We start from the raw sequence: 18,384 nt of genomic DNA on the forward strand, positions 1-18,384 counted from the left end.
CAACTCGGAAATTAATTTAGCCTGTATTAATATAGTTCCCATGTGAAAGCGTATATGTAAATTATGCATAATACAATTAGACTCTAAAAAACAAGCTCATTATAAAATGAAGTTTATTTATTTTTTTAAGAAGCCAATTTATTTCAGTTATTTTTTTATTTTTGGTCACACACAGCAATACTCAGGGATTACTCCTGGTTTTGGACTCAGGGATTACTCCTGGCGGTGCTTGGGGGACCATATGGGATGGCGGGGATAGAACCCGGGTTGGCCACGTGCAAGGCAAACGCCCTACCCGCTGTACTATCGCTCCGGCCCTGAAGTTTATTTTTAAAAGTATGATGCTTAGCTTTTCTTTCATTTGGATATAGCTGCAGTCATTTTCTCAAGGCAACTCTTATAACTCTTAAGCTCTTATAACTCTTATAACTCTTATAACTCTTATAACTCTTGTAAGTCAAGACATACAAATGTCTTGACTAAGGTCTGCCAATCATGACACTTAAACCGAACTTCAACTTGGTTGGGATTTAGCTCAGCAGCCTAATCGAAAATTTAAGCCTGAAAGATCATTTTTCTTCCCCAAACTCTGCTGTGTGAGGTCCTCAAAGTGCAGGATCCCAAGGCCCTGCTCTGGCCCCTCCTCTGGGGTATCTCACTCCTTCCTGGTAATCTGGAAGCTCTCCGACCATCACTCCTACATCCCGGCAGCAATCTGATGGGAAAGACAAAGAAAGATGCTCTGTCCTCTGAATTTGCCACAGGACCCTTCTCCGGCTTGTGAGACGCACTAGCCAAAATTTTGTCCCAGGGTCATGGTTAGCTACAAAGTAGACCAGGGAGTATCACGATCACGATCACGATCATCCTGTTGTTTGTCGATTTCCTTGTGCAGGCACCAGTAACGTCTCCTTCTTCCTAGCCCTGAGATTTTAAAGTGCCATTTCAATGCTCTTTCAGGGTTAGGAGGATGAGACCCATCATTGTTACTGGTATTTGGCATATTGAGTACGACACGGGAAGTTTGCCAGACTCTGCCGTGCGGGCAGGATACTTTTGGTAGCCTGCCAGGTTCTCCAAAGGAAAAATTAAGATGTATACCAGGGAGTATAATCTTTATTATATAGACCAGGGTCATACAAGGAGCTTAAAAATTCAGTGATTCTGCTATCATCAAAGCAAGCTAGGATGGGCAAATATGGTACCTAGTTCAGAGAAATTCAGATCATAGTGCGCATATATTTGGTAGGAGTGCTGAAGTATTGTAAAAGGAACGTGTGGAAGGAGTCTGTGTGCTGAAGGTTGTTAGGATTAAGAATTTCCCTGGAAGAAAGATTGTACGATTGAGGCAGAGACAGGCAGCTCTGGGCGCTGAGCACCATGAATGTATCTGCTGCCATGTGTTTGGAGCAGTCTAGACCAGACTCAAAGTGGAATGAAAATATTTAAAACAGTGGTGGGAAAGAGTGACACAATCTAAGGGGGGGAAATCGTCTGTTCCCCAGAAGACCTGGCTCTGCCCATATGACAGGATTTCTGTTAAGTGCAAGACATCATTTTCACAGGAATTCAGAGGCAAGAATGGAGATAGTTCATGCTTGTTTCTCTGTCTTTAGTCTATAAATAAGAGACTGGAAGCGGGTGTTTGTGGATTAGGGCAAGCCCCTCTCTAAAACGTTTTCAGTTAGAAAACAACACTTAAAAGTTACAAGTGTTGTTTTTAATTTCTACTGACAACAGGGGAGGTTTTTAAAACTGTTTCTTAAACTACAACCTGAACCAAGGCACATTTTCTTAGTTTTGCTCAATGCCCACTTCTCCTTTTCTTTTTTTTTTTTTTTTTCTCTTTTGGGTCACGCCCAGTTTTGCTCAGGGTTTACTCCTGGCTCTGCACTCAGGAATTACTCCTGGTAGTGTTTGAGGGACCATAGGGAATGCCGGGAATTGAACCCAGGTCAGTCACATGCAAAGCAAACACCCTACCCGCTATACTATCACTCTGGTCCCTCAATGCCCACTTCTTACCTTGAAGTACTTTTTCAGGACAGTGCTCCTTTCAAGGGTCCAGCTCGCAGATATTGGCCATGGCCAGTGTTTTTCTCTGTCTTTTTTTTGGGGGGGGCAGTGAATTACTTTGCAAGGGACTGAAACTGTAAACTAAACTTTACTAATAGCTTGCTTTAACACCCTACAACAATGAATTCAAGTCATATTTCTGAAATCCTTTGAAATAAATGAAAATAACATTCCCCCAAGTTCTGAAATATAAATATTTCACCTGCTATCCACTTTCATTATTCTGAGAAAGAAACTATTATTTCATATCCTTACAGCTATTTTGTATGTTAACCGTGGACTATAGGACACTTGGTTATCAATTTGAATGTCGATATTCTCTTGTAACTAAAACAGTCATAATGGCAAAAGCCACGGATCTCTAGCCTTTCAAAGAGGTTCCCTCTAAGCTCCTCGTGAAAACTCTGAAAGGATCACTAGTAGACACTGAGGAAACATCTATGTTATTTACTCACCACATAAATAAGAGGAACATTTTTAATGTTGAAACTGTCATTTCCTTTTCTCTAAATCAATAACTACTGCTGGCCCTAGAACATTCTTTTTTTTTTTTTTTTCAGGAAGTTGCAAAACAGAGAAGAAAAAAAAACCCAAGCTGGCATTATTTTTAGCTTTCCTCTCATTTGGATATAGCTGCAGTCATTTTTTTTTTCTGAAGGCAACTCTCATAGCTATTTTTTTTTTAAAGGCAACGGGGAGGAGCATGGGATTATGCCAAAGAACCAATGGCTGGGTTATTGCAGGGAAGTGGAGCTGCAGGATTCAAGATGGCCTTGGAGCCTATCTACTCTGGTCCAGGAGTGCCTGGCCACAATGCACAAACTTAAGTGCTGCCTCAATCACGTGTTTCCATGGCCAGGTGATGGTGCCCTTGGAGAAAGTGTTTACACTTGTCTGCTTCAGACTTTCCTCTATTAGATGGCAAGTGTGGTGCCAAGCCCATTGTGAACAGAGAGGTCCTGCAATGACGCTCTAAACTGCACTTGACATTGCAAATAGAATTGTGCAAAATTTGCTTTCACCCAATTTATTGAGCAGTATAGATGAGCTAAGAGGAACATCGGCAAACTAAGCCTCCCCTCTGCTCTTGGCACATCCTGCAAACTGAACATGACTTTTGTATGTTAATGCTGAAATTCTTTAAAATATCAGTATTTTGTGACATGTGGAAAGGATATAGAATTCATATCTCAACAGTTGTGAAAAATGTGTTATCTTTCTTGTACAAGTACCTACACAATAGTCTCAGACTTGCCTGGTAGCCTGTAAAACCTGAAATACTCACTAACTGGCCTTTCACAGAAGTTTGCAGATATTTAGATTAGAGAAATATGAGATCATGAGATTTAGTGTCCAGCAGATTTGGATTGAGCATTAGGACTGTCAAGTGGTTGTACAACTGAGAAAGATATTTAACGGTTTTTTTTTTTTTTTTTTTTTTTTTTGCTTTTTGCATTTTGGGTCATACCCGGCGATGCACAGGGGTTACTCCTGGCTCTGCACTCAGGGATTACTACTGGTGGTGCTCAGGGGACCTTATGGGATGCTGGGAATCAAACCCCGGGTCGGCCGCATTCAAGGCAAATGCCCTACCCTCTGTACTATCGTTCCAGCCCCTCTTCAACTTTTCTAAGCCTCCATTTCCTAATCTATAAAATGGGGATACTCGGACCACAGAGATGATAATACAGTGGTTAAGGTTCTATGGGTGAAAAAAAAACATAGTTCTTTATTTCTATAAATAAATTTTTGTATGTTTTATAAAATCGTTTTTATTTCTATTGTTTATGAAATGCGTAAAACATACAAATAAACTTTACTTTTGTAATTTCTCATAATATTCACTATCAGTCTTCTTGCTAGAATGACATCATCTATTTTTAACAGCATCATGGTATTCCTTACTAGAGAATGGTTCCTCCCCTCTCATCTATGGGTCCTTTACTCATTATTAAACCTTGCATGCTGGTTTGATTCCAGTCATCCTATTTTGTCCCCTGACACCTGTCAGGAGTGATTCCTGAACCAGAGCCCAGAATAAGTCCTCAGCACCTCTGGTTATGAACCCGAACACCACCACCCTCCAAAATAACCCCAAACAAGTAATATTTACTTTTCAGAGTTAATTGAACTAAAAATATATTTATGGAGTTTTGCTACTATGATTATAACAAATTTTAGAACATTTTATCACCCTCAGAATGTTCATTGGCAGTTACTCCCTTCATTCCTCCAGACACAATGAGTTTGTCTCTCTATCAATTTTCCAATCTTGGACATCTAATACAGAAAAAAATCATATATGATGTCTTTTGACTACCTTTTTTGACCCTGCATAGAGCATAATGTTTTCAAGTTCATTTATCTAGTAGTGGATGGGCATTGTACTTCATTTCTGTTTTTCGTGAGATGACTGTTATATGGATGTGTCACTTTTTGTTCATTCATTGTGATGGCTCTGCACTCAGGGATTACTACTTGTATCTTTTAGGGTAACTTTAACTTGTCTTGGTCATTTGTAGCTAACTAATGCCTGAAAAATGTTCATTAGTCTGTACCTACCCTTGATAAGTCATCTAGAACAATAGTTTCCTTAACTTTTTATACCTGTGAACTGGCGCTGGTCTGAGAAGCAGCACTTATGAACCACTGATTCAGAGTAGGTTCTATAGTAATGGCACTAGTCCCCTTTAACCAATTTGCCAGAAGTCGACTTTCCTTTCAATGCGGTGCTTTTGAGTTTTTAACACTGTATAAAAGCCTTTTTTTGCCCTGACAGAGGCTACATACTTCTCTAGCAATGCTTCTTGGCCACCTTAACTGTTCCAGCCTTTTAGGGCATAGGTTGCTTCAGTGGGAGATAAGAGATGTTTGTATAACACTCAACCAAAACTATGTAAGGAAACTACAAGAATGTGTCTGAGAAATATGTAACAAAGTGGTCACAGAAACTCTGCAACAGCTCTCTGCAGTCAGTAATACAGTGCTGGCAGTCACCCAGCTATCTATAGAGCAAACCCTGCAAACTATTGACAGGAAATAGATAAGTAAATTGCAGCATAGTTGAATATGACACAACATTCAACTTAAAAAATTAAGTTAGCCCCTGGAGATTATGTACTGTACAATATTCCTTTCATAAATTCAAAGGTAAGTAAAATGGAACAACATATTTTATAAGTTCAGATCTGTGTGATAGAACTAAAAAGAAAAGAGGGAATGATCAGTCTCCCATAATCAATTCAAGACGGTAATCACCATCTAAGGAGGGAGACAGACGATTGGAAAAGGTGAGAGGCACATAGGTAGGTGTCAGCTATTAGTTGGGGTAAGGTCAGAGAAGTTTATAAATAAATATTTTTATAAATATTTATAAATATTTATGCTTATAAATATGCACAAATATAAAGAGGGGCTACGTATGAATTAATGATGAGAAAATGTTATGAGCCAAACCATATGATAAATGAACTTGGGTTAAACAAGGTCCAAATAAATAATCGTTTTCTCATGTGTTTTTTTTTCTCAAGGTTTATTTTTAAACAATGTACCCAAACTAAACATTTGGATATTGACATACGTAATTATATATTTTTAAAGTGTCATTGGTACTCCTTCAAGTAGAAAAACAAATTGCAATCAGCTTTATTGAGTCTGACCTTCCTTCCTATCCTGTGTGAATGAAAAACTCTCTTTCAATGATGATATAAAAATAAGCTGATAGAAATTCTTACTCTTGTATTCTGATCAGGAAAATACTAAAAATGTCAGAGTGAATAATAGTTCAGAATTTCTGGTGAAAACAGTAGTGGAACTACTGGAACACACTACATTAAAAAAAATTTTATAAGACACTGGGAATAACAACTTTTATAGAAAAATATAATTTTTAAATTTACTACGTTTGGGAAACCAGAAACTTGCCTTCAACTGTAATTGAAGAGACTTGTTTTCAATGACAAATTTTGGATATTGACATATGTATATTTTTTAAAGTGTCATTGGTACTCCTTCAAGTAGAAAAACAAATTGCAATCATCTTTATTGAGTCTGACCTTCCTTCCCATCCTGTGTGAATGAAAAACTCTCTTTCAATGATGATATAAAAATACGCTGATAGAAATTCTTACTGATCAGGAAAATACTAAAAATGTCAGAGTGAAAAACAGTTCAGAATTTCTGGTGAAAACAGTAGTGGAACTACTGAAACACTGCATTAAAAAATTTTTTTTATAAGACACTGGGAATAACAACTTTTATAGAAAAATATAAATTTTTGAATTTATTACGTTTGGGAAACCAGAAACTTGCCCTCAACTGTAATTGAAGAGACTTGTTTTCAATGACAAACTTTGGATATTGACATATGTAATTATATTTTTTAAGGTGTCATTGGTACTCCTTCAAGTAGAAAAACAATTGCAATCAGCTTTATCGAGTCTGACCTTCCTTCCTATCCTGTGTGAATGAAAAACTCTCTTTCAATGATGATATAAAAATAAGCTGATAGAAATTCTTACTCTTGTATTCTGATCAGGAAAATACTAAAAATGTCAGAGTGAATAATAGTTCAGAATTTCTGGTGAAAACAGTAGTGGAACTACTGGAACACACTGCATTAAAAAAATTTTTTATAAGACACTGGGAATAACAACTTTTATAGAAAAATATAATTTTTAAATTTACTACGTTTGGGAAACCAGAAACTTGCCTTCAACTGTAATTGAAGAGACTTGTTTTCAATGACAAACTTTGGATATTGACATATGTAATTATATTTTTTAAGGTGTCATTGGTACTCTTTCAAGTAGAAAAACAATTGCAATCAGCTTTATCGAGTCTGACCTTCCTTCCTATCCTGTGTGAATGAAAAACTCTCTTTCAATGATGATATAAAAATAAGCTGATAGAAATTCTTACTCTTGTATTCTGATCAGGAAAATACTAAAAATGTCAGAGTGAAGAATAGTTCAGAATTTCTGGTGAAAACAGTAGTGGAACTACTGGAACACACTGCATTAAAAATTTTTTTTATAAGACACTGGGAATAACAACTTTTATAGAAAAATATAAATTTTTGAATTTATTACGTTTGGGAAACCAGAAACTTGCCTTCAACTGTATAATCGAAGAGACTGGTTTTCAATGACCAACTTATTTTTATTTGTAAATTTTTTAAAAAAATCAGTTATTTCGAGCCAAATGAATTAAGAATCACATCAAATGGATATGACCAAGTTTCCAGAGACTGTAGTGTCTTTGATGAAAAATCAACAAAATTTGTAATAAAAGCATATATATAAAATATATATAAATATATATAAATATATATAAATATATATAATATATATATTATATATTATATATATATTTATATATATATAAAAGTATATATATATATACTTTAAAAAAAAAAGCTGACAAAGTCTAGATTTTGTGGGAACTGGTTCGTTCAGGTCATGCCCTCCTAGACTCCCACCAGCCTGATTCTCAGCCCTAATTAGCCAGGAGGCAATTAAGACAGTGGGTACCCGTCGGTCACAGCTGGGGGCGGGGCCTTGAGCTTCGACGACTCCGCCCCGTCTCGCTCGGAGACCACGCCCCCTCCCGCCCGCGCGGACTGAAAAGAGGCGGTCCCTCGGGAGGAGGGGGAGGAGCCACAGCGGCGCGAGGCGATGACGTCACGCGGCGCCGGGCGGGGCGTGCTCGGCGTGCGCATGCGCGGCCGGGCGTCTGGCCCCCTTGCTCGGGCCTGCGCGGAGGGGCGCGCTGGGAGCCGGGATGTCCCGGGGTCCTGCAGCCGCGGACGGTGGCGAGGAGCCGACGGAGGAGGACTGTCCTGAGCTGGTCCCCATTGAGCCGAGGCCAGGAGAGGAGGAGAGAGAGTCTGGCCCCGGCGCCAAGATCCCGGTCACAATTATCACCGGGTATTTAGGTAAAGGGACCTTCCCGGTCAGCCAAGAGCCTGGACGCTGGTGTCCTGGCACTTCTTTTTGGTTTGGTTTGATTTGGTTTGGTTTGGACAGAGCGGATGCAGGGGCTCTCAGGAGGAATTCCTGAGTGCATGAGCCAGGAGGGGCCCCTGTGCAATGCCAGGTGTGACCCAAAAAGCAAAAATAAATAAATAAATAAATAAAAATAAAGAGCTGACACAGCTTCTTTGCAGAGCCAGCAGGAACCCCTGTGCATTGGCTGGGTGTGACCCAAAAAGGAAAAGAAAAAGTTGGGAAAAAAAAAAAGATTGCTTGGCTTGTGCCTGAGCGATAGCACAGCAGGTAGGGCGTTTGCCTTGCACGTGGCCAACCCGGGTTCCATTCCCAGCATCCCATATATGGTCCCCCGAGCACCGCCAAGGGGAATTCCTGAGTGCAAGAGCCAGGAGGAACCCCTGTGCAATGCCGGGTGTGACTCCCCAAAAGCAAAAATAAATAAAAACTGGAGCCGATAGCACAGAGGTAGGGCATTTGCCTTGCACGCGGCCGACCCGGGTTCGATTCCCAGCATCCCATAGGGTCCCCTGAGCACCGCCAGGAGCAATTCCTGAGTGCAGAGCCAGGAGTAACCCCTGTGCATCGCCGGGTGTGACCCAAAAAGCTAAATAAATAAATTAATTAAATAAAAATAAAGAGCTGACTCAGCTTCTTTGAGGAGTAACCCCTGTGCATCGCTGGGTGTGACCCAAAAAGCAAAATAATAATAATAATAATAAAATAAAAATAAAGTGCTGACGCAGCTTCTTTGCGGCATGGGGGGGTGCATTGGGCCAGGAGCAGAGGCTGCGAGCTAGGGTGCTGAGCGTCGCCTGTCCCTGATGCCAGCCCAGCTTGCACTCTGCTGGGGACCATCTCCCCTGTCCTAGCTCTTGAGATGGAGCAGTTTTGCAGAGTTCCTGACAGGCTGTTGGAAGCCCGGGACCCTTCCCTCCTGTTTATTGGAGTGACAAGCTGAAGCCCTCGGGCTTCTGTCTCTCTTGGAAACCGGTCGTCGTGCCGGTCACCTGTCCGAGCTTTTCTCATCTGCAGGATGGGTCCAGGAGACCCCCTAAAGCAGCAGCAGCAGCAGCTAGCAGCCTCTCAGCCTCCCGGGTCTTTGCTGCCTGGACTGTGCCCGCCACGTGACAGGCATTCCTTGGTAGATTTCCTAGTTCCCTGCAAATCAAGGTCTTCCAGCCTTTCGTGGGAAATATCTCTCTCTTAAACTTTTTTTTGGGGGGGGGTAGGGAGGAAGGCTGCTTGCAAAGCACCCGAGAAATGAAATCGTTGACAGAGAAACAGGTACAAACTGGGTGGACCTGAAGGCCTTTTCCATGAAAATAAATCACTTTTGTTTATTTATTTATTTCCCTGTAGCCTTCAAGTTTAGTCACTTTTTTTTTCTCGGTCACACAGGGGGATGCTCAGGGCTTTGCACTCAGGAATTAACTCCAGGCGGTGCTCAGGGGACCCTATGGGATGCTGGGAATCGAACCCGGGTCAGCCACGTGCAAGGCAAACGCCTTACCCGCTGTGCTATCGCTCCAGTCCCCCCGAGGATCCACTTCTGACTCCTGCATGCAAATAGATGCTCTGGACCTCTGAGCTATCTCTCAGCCCTGAGTTTTAATTTTCATTTATTTACTTTTATTATTATTATTATTTTGCTTTTTTGGGTCATACCTGGCGATGCATAGGGGTTACTCCTGGCTCTGCACTCAGGAATTAACTCCAGGCGGTGCTCAGGGGACCTATGGGATGCTGGGAATCGAACCCGGGTCAGCCGCGTGCAAGGCAAACGCCCTACCCACTGTGCAATCGCTCCAGCCCTTACACAGGATCACTTTTACAAGGACACTTGTCTTTGGTATTTTTCCCACTTGGTACTCAGAAGCCGCTCTCATGACTAACTTCTTGTTTAAAAAAAAATAATGAAAATAAATACATAAAACAGTAAATTTCAGGGATGTGGCTCCAGCGGTTGCCCTGGCATCGCGTCTGTGCAAGGCCTCAAGGTTCGCCTGGCCTTGGTGTAGTATGGTTCTACGCCCCAGCCATACCACCATGCGCCACTGGGGAGTGACCCCCCACAAAATTCTTATTTTAAAAATGTAAGTGGTGGGTTCGAGACTTCACCCTTGGCTTTCCCATTTGGCTTACAGTGGCAGGTCACAGGAGCTGAAGCTTGAATCTGGGGCACAGTTGCACTGCTACTCAAATTCCTGCACGTTTTCTTTATTCAAATGTTTCCCATTTGACTTCTACCACTGTCTTTAGAGTTTCCCACCTACTTCCTCTGGTGTCTACTTTTCAAGCCTCCCGCCTGCATCCTTTCAACTTCCTGGTCCACCAACACCAGAATGTACACGGCTTTCTTGGCCACCATCCCCCCCTAAATCTTGATCCTCTGTCCACTGGAAAGATTCTTTTCCAGCTTCCTGTCTAGCCTTGAGCTATGCTGTCCTTTGACATTTTAACCTTCACGATCTTTATAAATATCAAGCTGATTGGGTTACAACCTTTAGCGATTCCATTGGGATTAAAATTAAAGTTCCTTAACATATATTTCAAACCCCATAGAAACTTGTTCTTCCCAAATCTCTCTAGCCTGCCTCCCTGTGACTTTATTGACATGCCACCCGTTTTATTTCACAAAGCTGCCCAATATTTCAATCCCTGGGATGCTTTTTTTTTTTTTTTTCCTGTGAGGCTCTGGCAAGAATAGCTTTGTGGGTGTTCCATAATGTGCTTTTTATTTTCTGTTGGATGTGTCATGCCGGGACATCATTGCCACTTCATGCCTTGAAGCTCCCCACCTCTCATTTTCTAAAGGAGGTTCTTAGCTTCTGTAGCTCTGTCACTGTTTCTTGTCTTTTGTATTATTCATCAGGACCAGGCATAAAACTGATCCATAGTGGAGTTTTGAGTGAAGACACCATGCCTTAGCTTCAAACCAATTAATTATTAAGCCCCAGTATTATGCTCTGGTCTCTTCCTCCCTTTCTTTCCATGTTCAGTGTGCCCCCGTGATGTTCCACTCATGTTCAGCGCCTCGGACTCACCCTTGGACTTAAGTTTATTATTCGCAGACTGATTATTATCAGTTACTGCTACTTTTTTCAAATCATAGGTGGTGATGGTGTTTGAAATACCAAAATGTATATATACTCCAGTCTTTTGACTTCATCTCCCCACTTATCCTTTAAGGAATTTAAGAATTTCTTGGGATTGGCATGAAGTTCATGTTTCCTGTACCGAAGGTCCTGGCTGATCCCTGCGTTTCTAGTCCTGCAGCACTGCCCAGTGTGGCTCAAAATACAAAAAGCAAACGACAAAAACCAAAGGAGAATTTCCTCACTGCTCTGCCTTTTCAAGGTCTATTTCTCCCATTGTGCGTTTTACGCTTCAGTGATGTTGAGTTTCTTACTATATATTATCTAAGCAGAAGCCTTTATCTTTTCGGCAGTTTTACGGGCGTGTGACTTTAAAATGCTCAAGATACTCTTCTGCATAAATCCCGCCTAGAAATGCATAGAACACTTGCAAATGTCTGTCAGATGGATACAAGCTTACATGTAAAATGCTTAGCTCTAGTTGACGATCAAAACACCAAAAAGCAACCCAAATGCAGGTAACGGAAAATCCATAAATGACATTCATACACTTGAACTGTAGTTCTTACACAGGAAGGGTTTGTTTTTTTATTTTTCTTTTTGAACTTTGGTGTTTGGTTCCTGGCAAAAATGTTTTTCTTCTATTTTGGATGACATATATATTAGGCTTAATCTGCCACCTACTGGATAAAGTTAGTGTAACTTTAATGAATTTATCTTTCTATATAGGGAGTGTTTTTCCATTTTTTTTGTGTGTGTGTGTGTGCGCGCGCAGTTTTATAGATTGCTTTATGTTTAAAAAAATAGCCCTATACATTTGATTTAAATTTATATATGTAAATAATGTCGGGTGGTGAAAAAAAAGCTAGGTCTTGAATGGAAATTCATGGAAATTTCAGGGAAATACACCATATGTTCTTGACCTAGAAATGCAGAAGAATTTAAGTTTTGGGGAGGTATTTTTTTTTTGGTTTTTGTTTTTTTTTGGGTCACACCCATTCCTGGCTCTGCACTCAGGAATTATTCCTGGCGGAGCTTGGGGACCATATGGGATGCTGGAGATTGAACCTGGGTTGGCCACATGCAAGGCAAACACCCTATCCACTGTACTATCTCTCTGCCCCCTTATAAAATACGTGATTGCTTTATTCCTTGAACACTATTTAATAATTTCTAATGGGAAATTTAGATGTCTTCATGCTAATTATATTGCAGGTGAAATAGACGTTTTTCATCTTGTGTGTGATTCAACTTGCAGGAGTCGTTGTAAATGTAAAATTGTTGTCAAGTTTTTGTTGTTGTGGGAATCCCAGGGCTGCTTCAGGCCAGTGGTTGAAGGGGCCCGATTCAGGCACCAGGGTCATACCAGGTCATGGTCAGGGATCCTATCAATCCACATGTGCAAGACATGTGCTCTCTCTCCTGATCCACGTTCTTGATCCCAACATAAAGAATTTTTAATTTTTAAAATTTTTTTAATTTTAATTTTTTTTTTTTTTTTGCATCACGCCCGGCAATGCACAGGGGCTCCTCCTGGCTCATGCACTCAGGAATTACTCCTGGCGATGCCCAGGGGACCGTATGGGATGCTGGGAATCGAACCCTGGTCAGCCGTGTGCAAGGCAAACGCCCTACCCGCTGTGCTACCGTTCCAGCCCCTAACATAAAGAATTTTTAAAGTTTTCAAGGGGATACGTGAATTTTTCTTCTAGAACCTTCTATACCGTAACTAAATATTTTTTGAAAGATAGGTTGCCACTTTTTTCAGTAGGACCATCTCCGGTGGAATTCCGCCTAGTGGTGGGACTCTGGTGGTCTGGTGCATGGGATGTTTCTCTGAGACGCCCTGAGACCATCGTGGTGGTGCTGGGCAGGGACTTGGGGCATTAGGGCTGCACCCTTCGGGGCTCAGGGGCCCACAGTGCTCAGGCTCAGGGTCTAGCTCCTGCTAAGTGCCTGAACTAGCTTCCTGGCCCTAGCTTCCATATTGTTAAGTTAGTGTTTGAATGTTGTCATTTATTTTTTTTAATAGGTGCTGGGAAAACAACTCTCCTGAACTATATTTTGACTGAGCAGCATAGTAAAAGAGTAGCAGTCATTCTCAACGAATTTGGGGAAGGTAAGTGAAGTTCTGAGATGTCATGCGAAAAGAATTTATGGGAGATTTTGTGATGCTGGTTTTCTTTATTTTTATATGAAAATTTAAAATATTGAACGTGATCTCGTAATAGTTTCGGAAACATTGACTTGGCTTCAGCCATTTTATTTGGTACTGGTTTGAGATCATTGAAATCATTTATTTTCTTCTTCGGTTTGTTTTTGGGCCACCCTCGGTGATGTTCAGGGCTTCCTTCTAGCTCTGTACTTAGAACTCACTTCCGGCAATGTTTGGGGACGATCTGGGGTAATGAGGACTCAACTTCGGCGAGCACCTTGCTTCCTGCACTATCTGTCCAGTCCCCAGAGTCATTTCATTTTCAAATAAAATTTGATTTTGTATAACTGGACTTTATACCGGCAGAATTTAAATTAAAAAAAAAAATTTAGAAGAAGTAAATACAAGTGATAACCTAAACAAGTGGAAGTTCTTTTAGGAACTAGAAAGGTTCTTTTTGTTGCTGACTATATTATTCATTGTATCTTCCGAAAAATTGGAAAATACTAAGTGAACGGTAATTTTACTTGATTGAATGTTTTTTACAAAACGGATTTTTTTTTCTCTTTAAGCGAATCGCTCTAAATCGCAAAATTTTCAAAGCTGTTTTGATTGAGTCTTAGGCATATATTGTTCTAACACCAATCCCTTCACCAGTACCAGTAGCACTGTAGCACTGTCCTCCCGTTGTTCATCAGTTAGCTTGAGCGGGCCCAGTAACGTCTCCATCGTGAGACTTATTGTTACTGTATTTGGCATATCGAATACGTCACGGGGAGCTTCTCTTCAGATCGTATACCAATACCAGTACCCTCCAGCAATGTCCCCAGTTTCCCCCCTGTCCCCTGGTTTCCTCTGTGACGGGCACTTTTCCCTGCCCCCGTTGTCCTAGCGTTCCCTTCCCTTACTTATCCCCTAACCCCCGCCCCAGTGCCAGGCTTCCTACTGAAGGTCATTTCTCCTTCTCTTCGTTTCTACTGCCACTGGGCATTTGAAACTCCCCTCTGAGGTTTCTTTACATCCCAAACATGCCAGAGATCGTTCTGCCTCTATTTCTCTCTCTCTCTGATTGATCTCACTCCGTGTGCCTCCATGTGGCCGCAGACTTCACAACTTTTATCTTTCCTTCTGGCTGAATAACATTTCATTGTGTATACGTACCTTAGTTTTTCCAATCCAGTCGTCACTTATTCTTAGACACTTGGGCTGTTTCTCATAGCCTAAGTGAATAGTGCTGCAAGGAATATAGGGGTACATTTTGTTTTAGGGCCCTGGGGGTATATTCTCAAGGAGTGGGATTGCTGGGCCATATGAACGCTTGATTTCTGTTTCTTTGTTTGTTTGTTTTGAGGAATGTCCATATACCTTCCAGAATAGCTGGGCCAATCGACATTCCCCCCAGCAAAGAATGAGGGTCCCTTTTCCTCCACTTATTTGATAACACTGGTTGATGTGTGCCAGGCTTTGTGGTGTGAGGTGACACCTCATTGTTTTGATTTGCATTTCCCTGATGGTTTGTGATATACAACGTTCTTTCATATATTTTTTGGCCCTTTGTATTTCTCTTTGTAAGAAGTTCCTGTACGTTTCTTCTCCCTATTTTTTGGTAGGGTTGGATGTTGTTGTTTTTTTCTTGTAGAGTTCTACCCGTAAAGCAGTTTAAATAAGATTTAAAGTATAAGTATATGATCTCTGCTTTCAAGCAGTTTCATTTATTTATGAAAATATATATATCCCACTTTTTGGTCATTTGTGTTCAACTGTGATTTAAAAGACTGTATGTCCGTGTTAGAAACACTTTCAGCCAGAGTAACTATTTAATTGGGATATTTCTTCTTTGGAAGGTTGTGGGGAGTTGCCCACACCAAGCAGTACTCAGGGCTTACTCCTGGCTCTGTGCTCAGGGATCACTCCTGGCTCTGTGCTCAGGGATCACTCCTGGAGGGCTTAGAAGACCATATGTGGTGCTGGGAATCAAACCTAGTCACTGCATGCAAGTCAAGTGGACCACACCTGGCGATGCTCAGGGTGTCACCTCTGGCTCTGCATTCAGGAGTAACTTCTTGCAGTGCTGGGGGACCATAGAGGATGCCAGGGATGGAACCTGTGTTAACTCCTGGTCCTATTGGGATATTTCTTAACGTTTTGTGAAATGAATGAGAAGTTAGTTAAACCTGGGCCACTATATGCCTGTCATGCTCTCCAGCCCTTTGAGTTCTCTCCTCAGCCCTTTGCCTTAAGTTTTTTATTTATTTATTTATTTATTTATTTGCTTTTTGGGTCACACCCGGCGATGCTCAGGGGTTACTCCTGGCTCATGCACTCAGGAATTGCTCCTGGCGGTGCTCAGGGGACCATATGGGATGCTGGGAATCGAACCTGTGTGGGCCATGTTGGCTGCGTGCAAAGTAAACGCCCTACCTGCTGTGCTGTCGCTCCAGTCCCCCTTTGCCTTGAGTTTTATGAAGATTCTTTATATGCTGAATTCCATAGTAGCCCCCACTCAAAGCTCTTTATTATCATCATCATATTGCAGGAATGTGTGCACGCACGCGTACACACACACACACACACACACACACACACACACACACACACACCATATAAAAGAGAAGTTACTAAAAACATTGTGTTGTTTTCATTTGGGGACCATATCCAGTGGTGCTCAAACTTCCTCGTGACTCTGTCTCAGGGATCACCCCTGGTGGTCCTGAGGGGGCCAGAGGTGGGGTTGAATCCAAGTTGGCTGCATACAAGGCCAGCACCTTACCTGCTGTATCACCTCTCTGGCTCCTGGTTTTTGTTTGGGGCTATACCTGATGGTGCTGAGGGCCGACTCTCTGACTTGTTGCTTAGAGGTCACTGCAGGAGGTTTCAGGAGCTATGAGTTGCCTGTTCTGGATCCCAGGGCTCCTGCATGCAAGGCATGAGCTCTAGGCCTTTGTGCTATCTCCCCTGTTTGCTTTACTGAATATTTAGAAGACGTCCCCTGATTTTTTTTAATTATAGGAAAAAACAGTACATTAAAAATAATTTTTAAAATTTTATGTTTTTGTTTTTTCTTTTTTCTATAATTCTTATATAATAGGCATCTCAGTTTCTCAGATATATTTCTTATTTCTCAGTCCTAAGAACTCCTTAGTATTTGGTGCTTAATATTTATTTACTTATTTTTGGAGACTTTGGACCACACCTGGTGATGCCCAGGGATTACCCTGGATCTGAATTCAGGAATTACTTCTTGCAATGCTGGGGGCCCATATAAGATGCCAGGGATGAAACCTATGTTGGCTCTGTAAGGCATCTGCCCTTCCCTACCTTCTGTACTCTGTATTACCGCTCTGGGCCCTGATGTTTAATATTTAAATGAGCACATTCATACCCTGCCCAAGCATACTTCCTCAAATTAACCTCGAGTACTGACTCATACTGGGAATATTGTTCAGTTTTATTTAATAGAGACAAAAACAACAGGGGAAGAGTAAAAAGGAAAAAAAATAAGGCAGTCATTTCATAAGAGGTCATACGAATCAATGTAAACAAGCCTATAAAAATTAGTGTAAAAGCAAACAAACAAGAAAACAGTGTAAGACCTACTAGTTTATCTAGAAAATTGACCAGGAAAAAAAGACTTTAAAATTGTTACTTTATTAGGAAATGGGTGTGGACAACTAAGAGACTTAAAGAATTAATTAATTATACTTCATTAATTTATCTTTTTATGGACTTAAGTACTTTCACGAAGATAAAATCTAAAGCAGATCAGGATAACATAATTTAAATGTTGAGGTTGTGTGTTTGCCTTGCACGCGGCCGGCCCAGCGGAGCTGGGTTCGATTCCTCCACTCCTCTCGGAGAGTCTGGCAAGCTACCGAGAGTATCTCGCCTGTACGGCAAAGCCTGGCAAGCTACCTGTGACGTATTTGATGTGCCAAACACAGTAGCAACAAGTCTCACAAAGGAGCCGTTACTGGAGACGTTACTCGAGCAAATCGATGAACAACAGGAGGACAGTGCTACAGTGTACATAGAATGAAGGATTGCCTGTTTTAAAATGTGTTGTCTGCTTTGAAATTTGCTTTGTCGGTGGGTATTGTCTTTGGTTTCCGTAGGCCACTGAACGTCGTCTTAAAAGAGTGCTTCTTGCTCATTCTAGGAAGCGCGGTGGAGAAGTCGTTGGCTGTCAGCCAAGGTGGAGAGCTCTATGAAGAATGGCTGGAACTTCGGAACGGTTGTCTCTGCTGTTCAGTAAAGTGAGGAGTGTGTTCGTTGGGTGTCTATTGATTTGCTCTAAATGTTTATCGATTATATTCCCAGCTTTGATTTTCTTGGACAGGTTAACCGAAGCTGCATCGTCTGCTTTATTATATTTTCAGATAGCTTTATTCAGATACTTCTCCTGAACACTGGGGTTTGGAGAGAGAGCACAGGAGGGAAGGCACTTGCCTTGCACGCAGCCGACATGGGTTCAATCCCCAGCACCCCGTATGATCCCAGGAGCTCTGCCAGGCGTGATCCCTGAGTGCAGACAGGAGTAAGCCCTGAGCACGCCTGGGTGTAGCCTCCAAACAAACAAACACAAAAACTTTTGTTTCTTGTTATCTTCATCATTTTTCTATCTGCTCTAATTGATGCTTTTTATCTTTGTATTAAATTTGATGTCACAGTTTACTAGGAATAGGAATAGGAATAGGCCCTCCCGTTGATCGTCGATTTGCTCGAGCGGGCCCAGTAACGTCTCCATTGGAGACTTTGTTGTTACTGTGTCTGGCATATCGAATACTCTCGGTATCTTGCCGGGCTCTCCGAGAGGGGCGGAGGAATTGAACTCGGGTCGGCTATGTTGGCCGCTTGTAAGGCGAACGCCCTACCCGCTGTGCTCTCGCTCCAGCCCGACACAGTTTACTATCTTAATGAAAATGTTTGTTTGTTTTTATTCTGCTCCATACCTGGTGATATTTTTGGCACGGTGCATAGGGTTTGCTCTTGCAGCGCTCAGGGGATCATGTGGGGCCAGAGATCAAATCCCGGCCTTGCATGTAAAGCATGCACCCCAGCCTCTTCAGCT

At 41.7% G+C, this 18,384-nt stretch overlaps 1 protein-coding gene across 1 annotated transcript in view; it reads left to right on the forward strand.

Moving 5' to 3' along the window:
- The first annotated feature begins 7,837 nt into the window (after positions 1-7,837).
- Positions 7,838-18,384, forward strand: part of LOC130016218 (zinc-regulated GTPase metalloprotein activator 1A) — a 48,817-nt gene continuing 38,270 nt past the window's right edge. The window contains exons 1-3 of the mRNA XM_056106890.1: positions 7,838-8,011; positions 13,194-13,280; positions 17,473-17,569. Coding sequence (XP_055962865.1) covers positions 7,858-8,011; positions 13,194-13,280; positions 17,473-17,569 — 338 coding nt within the window. The 5' untranslated portion in view covers positions 7,838-7,857. The remainder of the gene's footprint in view (positions 8,012-13,193; positions 13,281-17,472; positions 17,570-18,384) is intronic.

Source organism: Sorex fumeus, unplaced genomic scaffold (genome assembly GCF_029834395.1).
Source record: "Sorex fumeus unplaced genomic scaffold, SorFum_2.1 ptg000149l, whole genome shotgun sequence".
Taxonomy (NCBI): Eukaryota; Metazoa; Chordata; class Mammalia; order Eulipotyphla; family Soricidae; genus Sorex; species Sorex fumeus.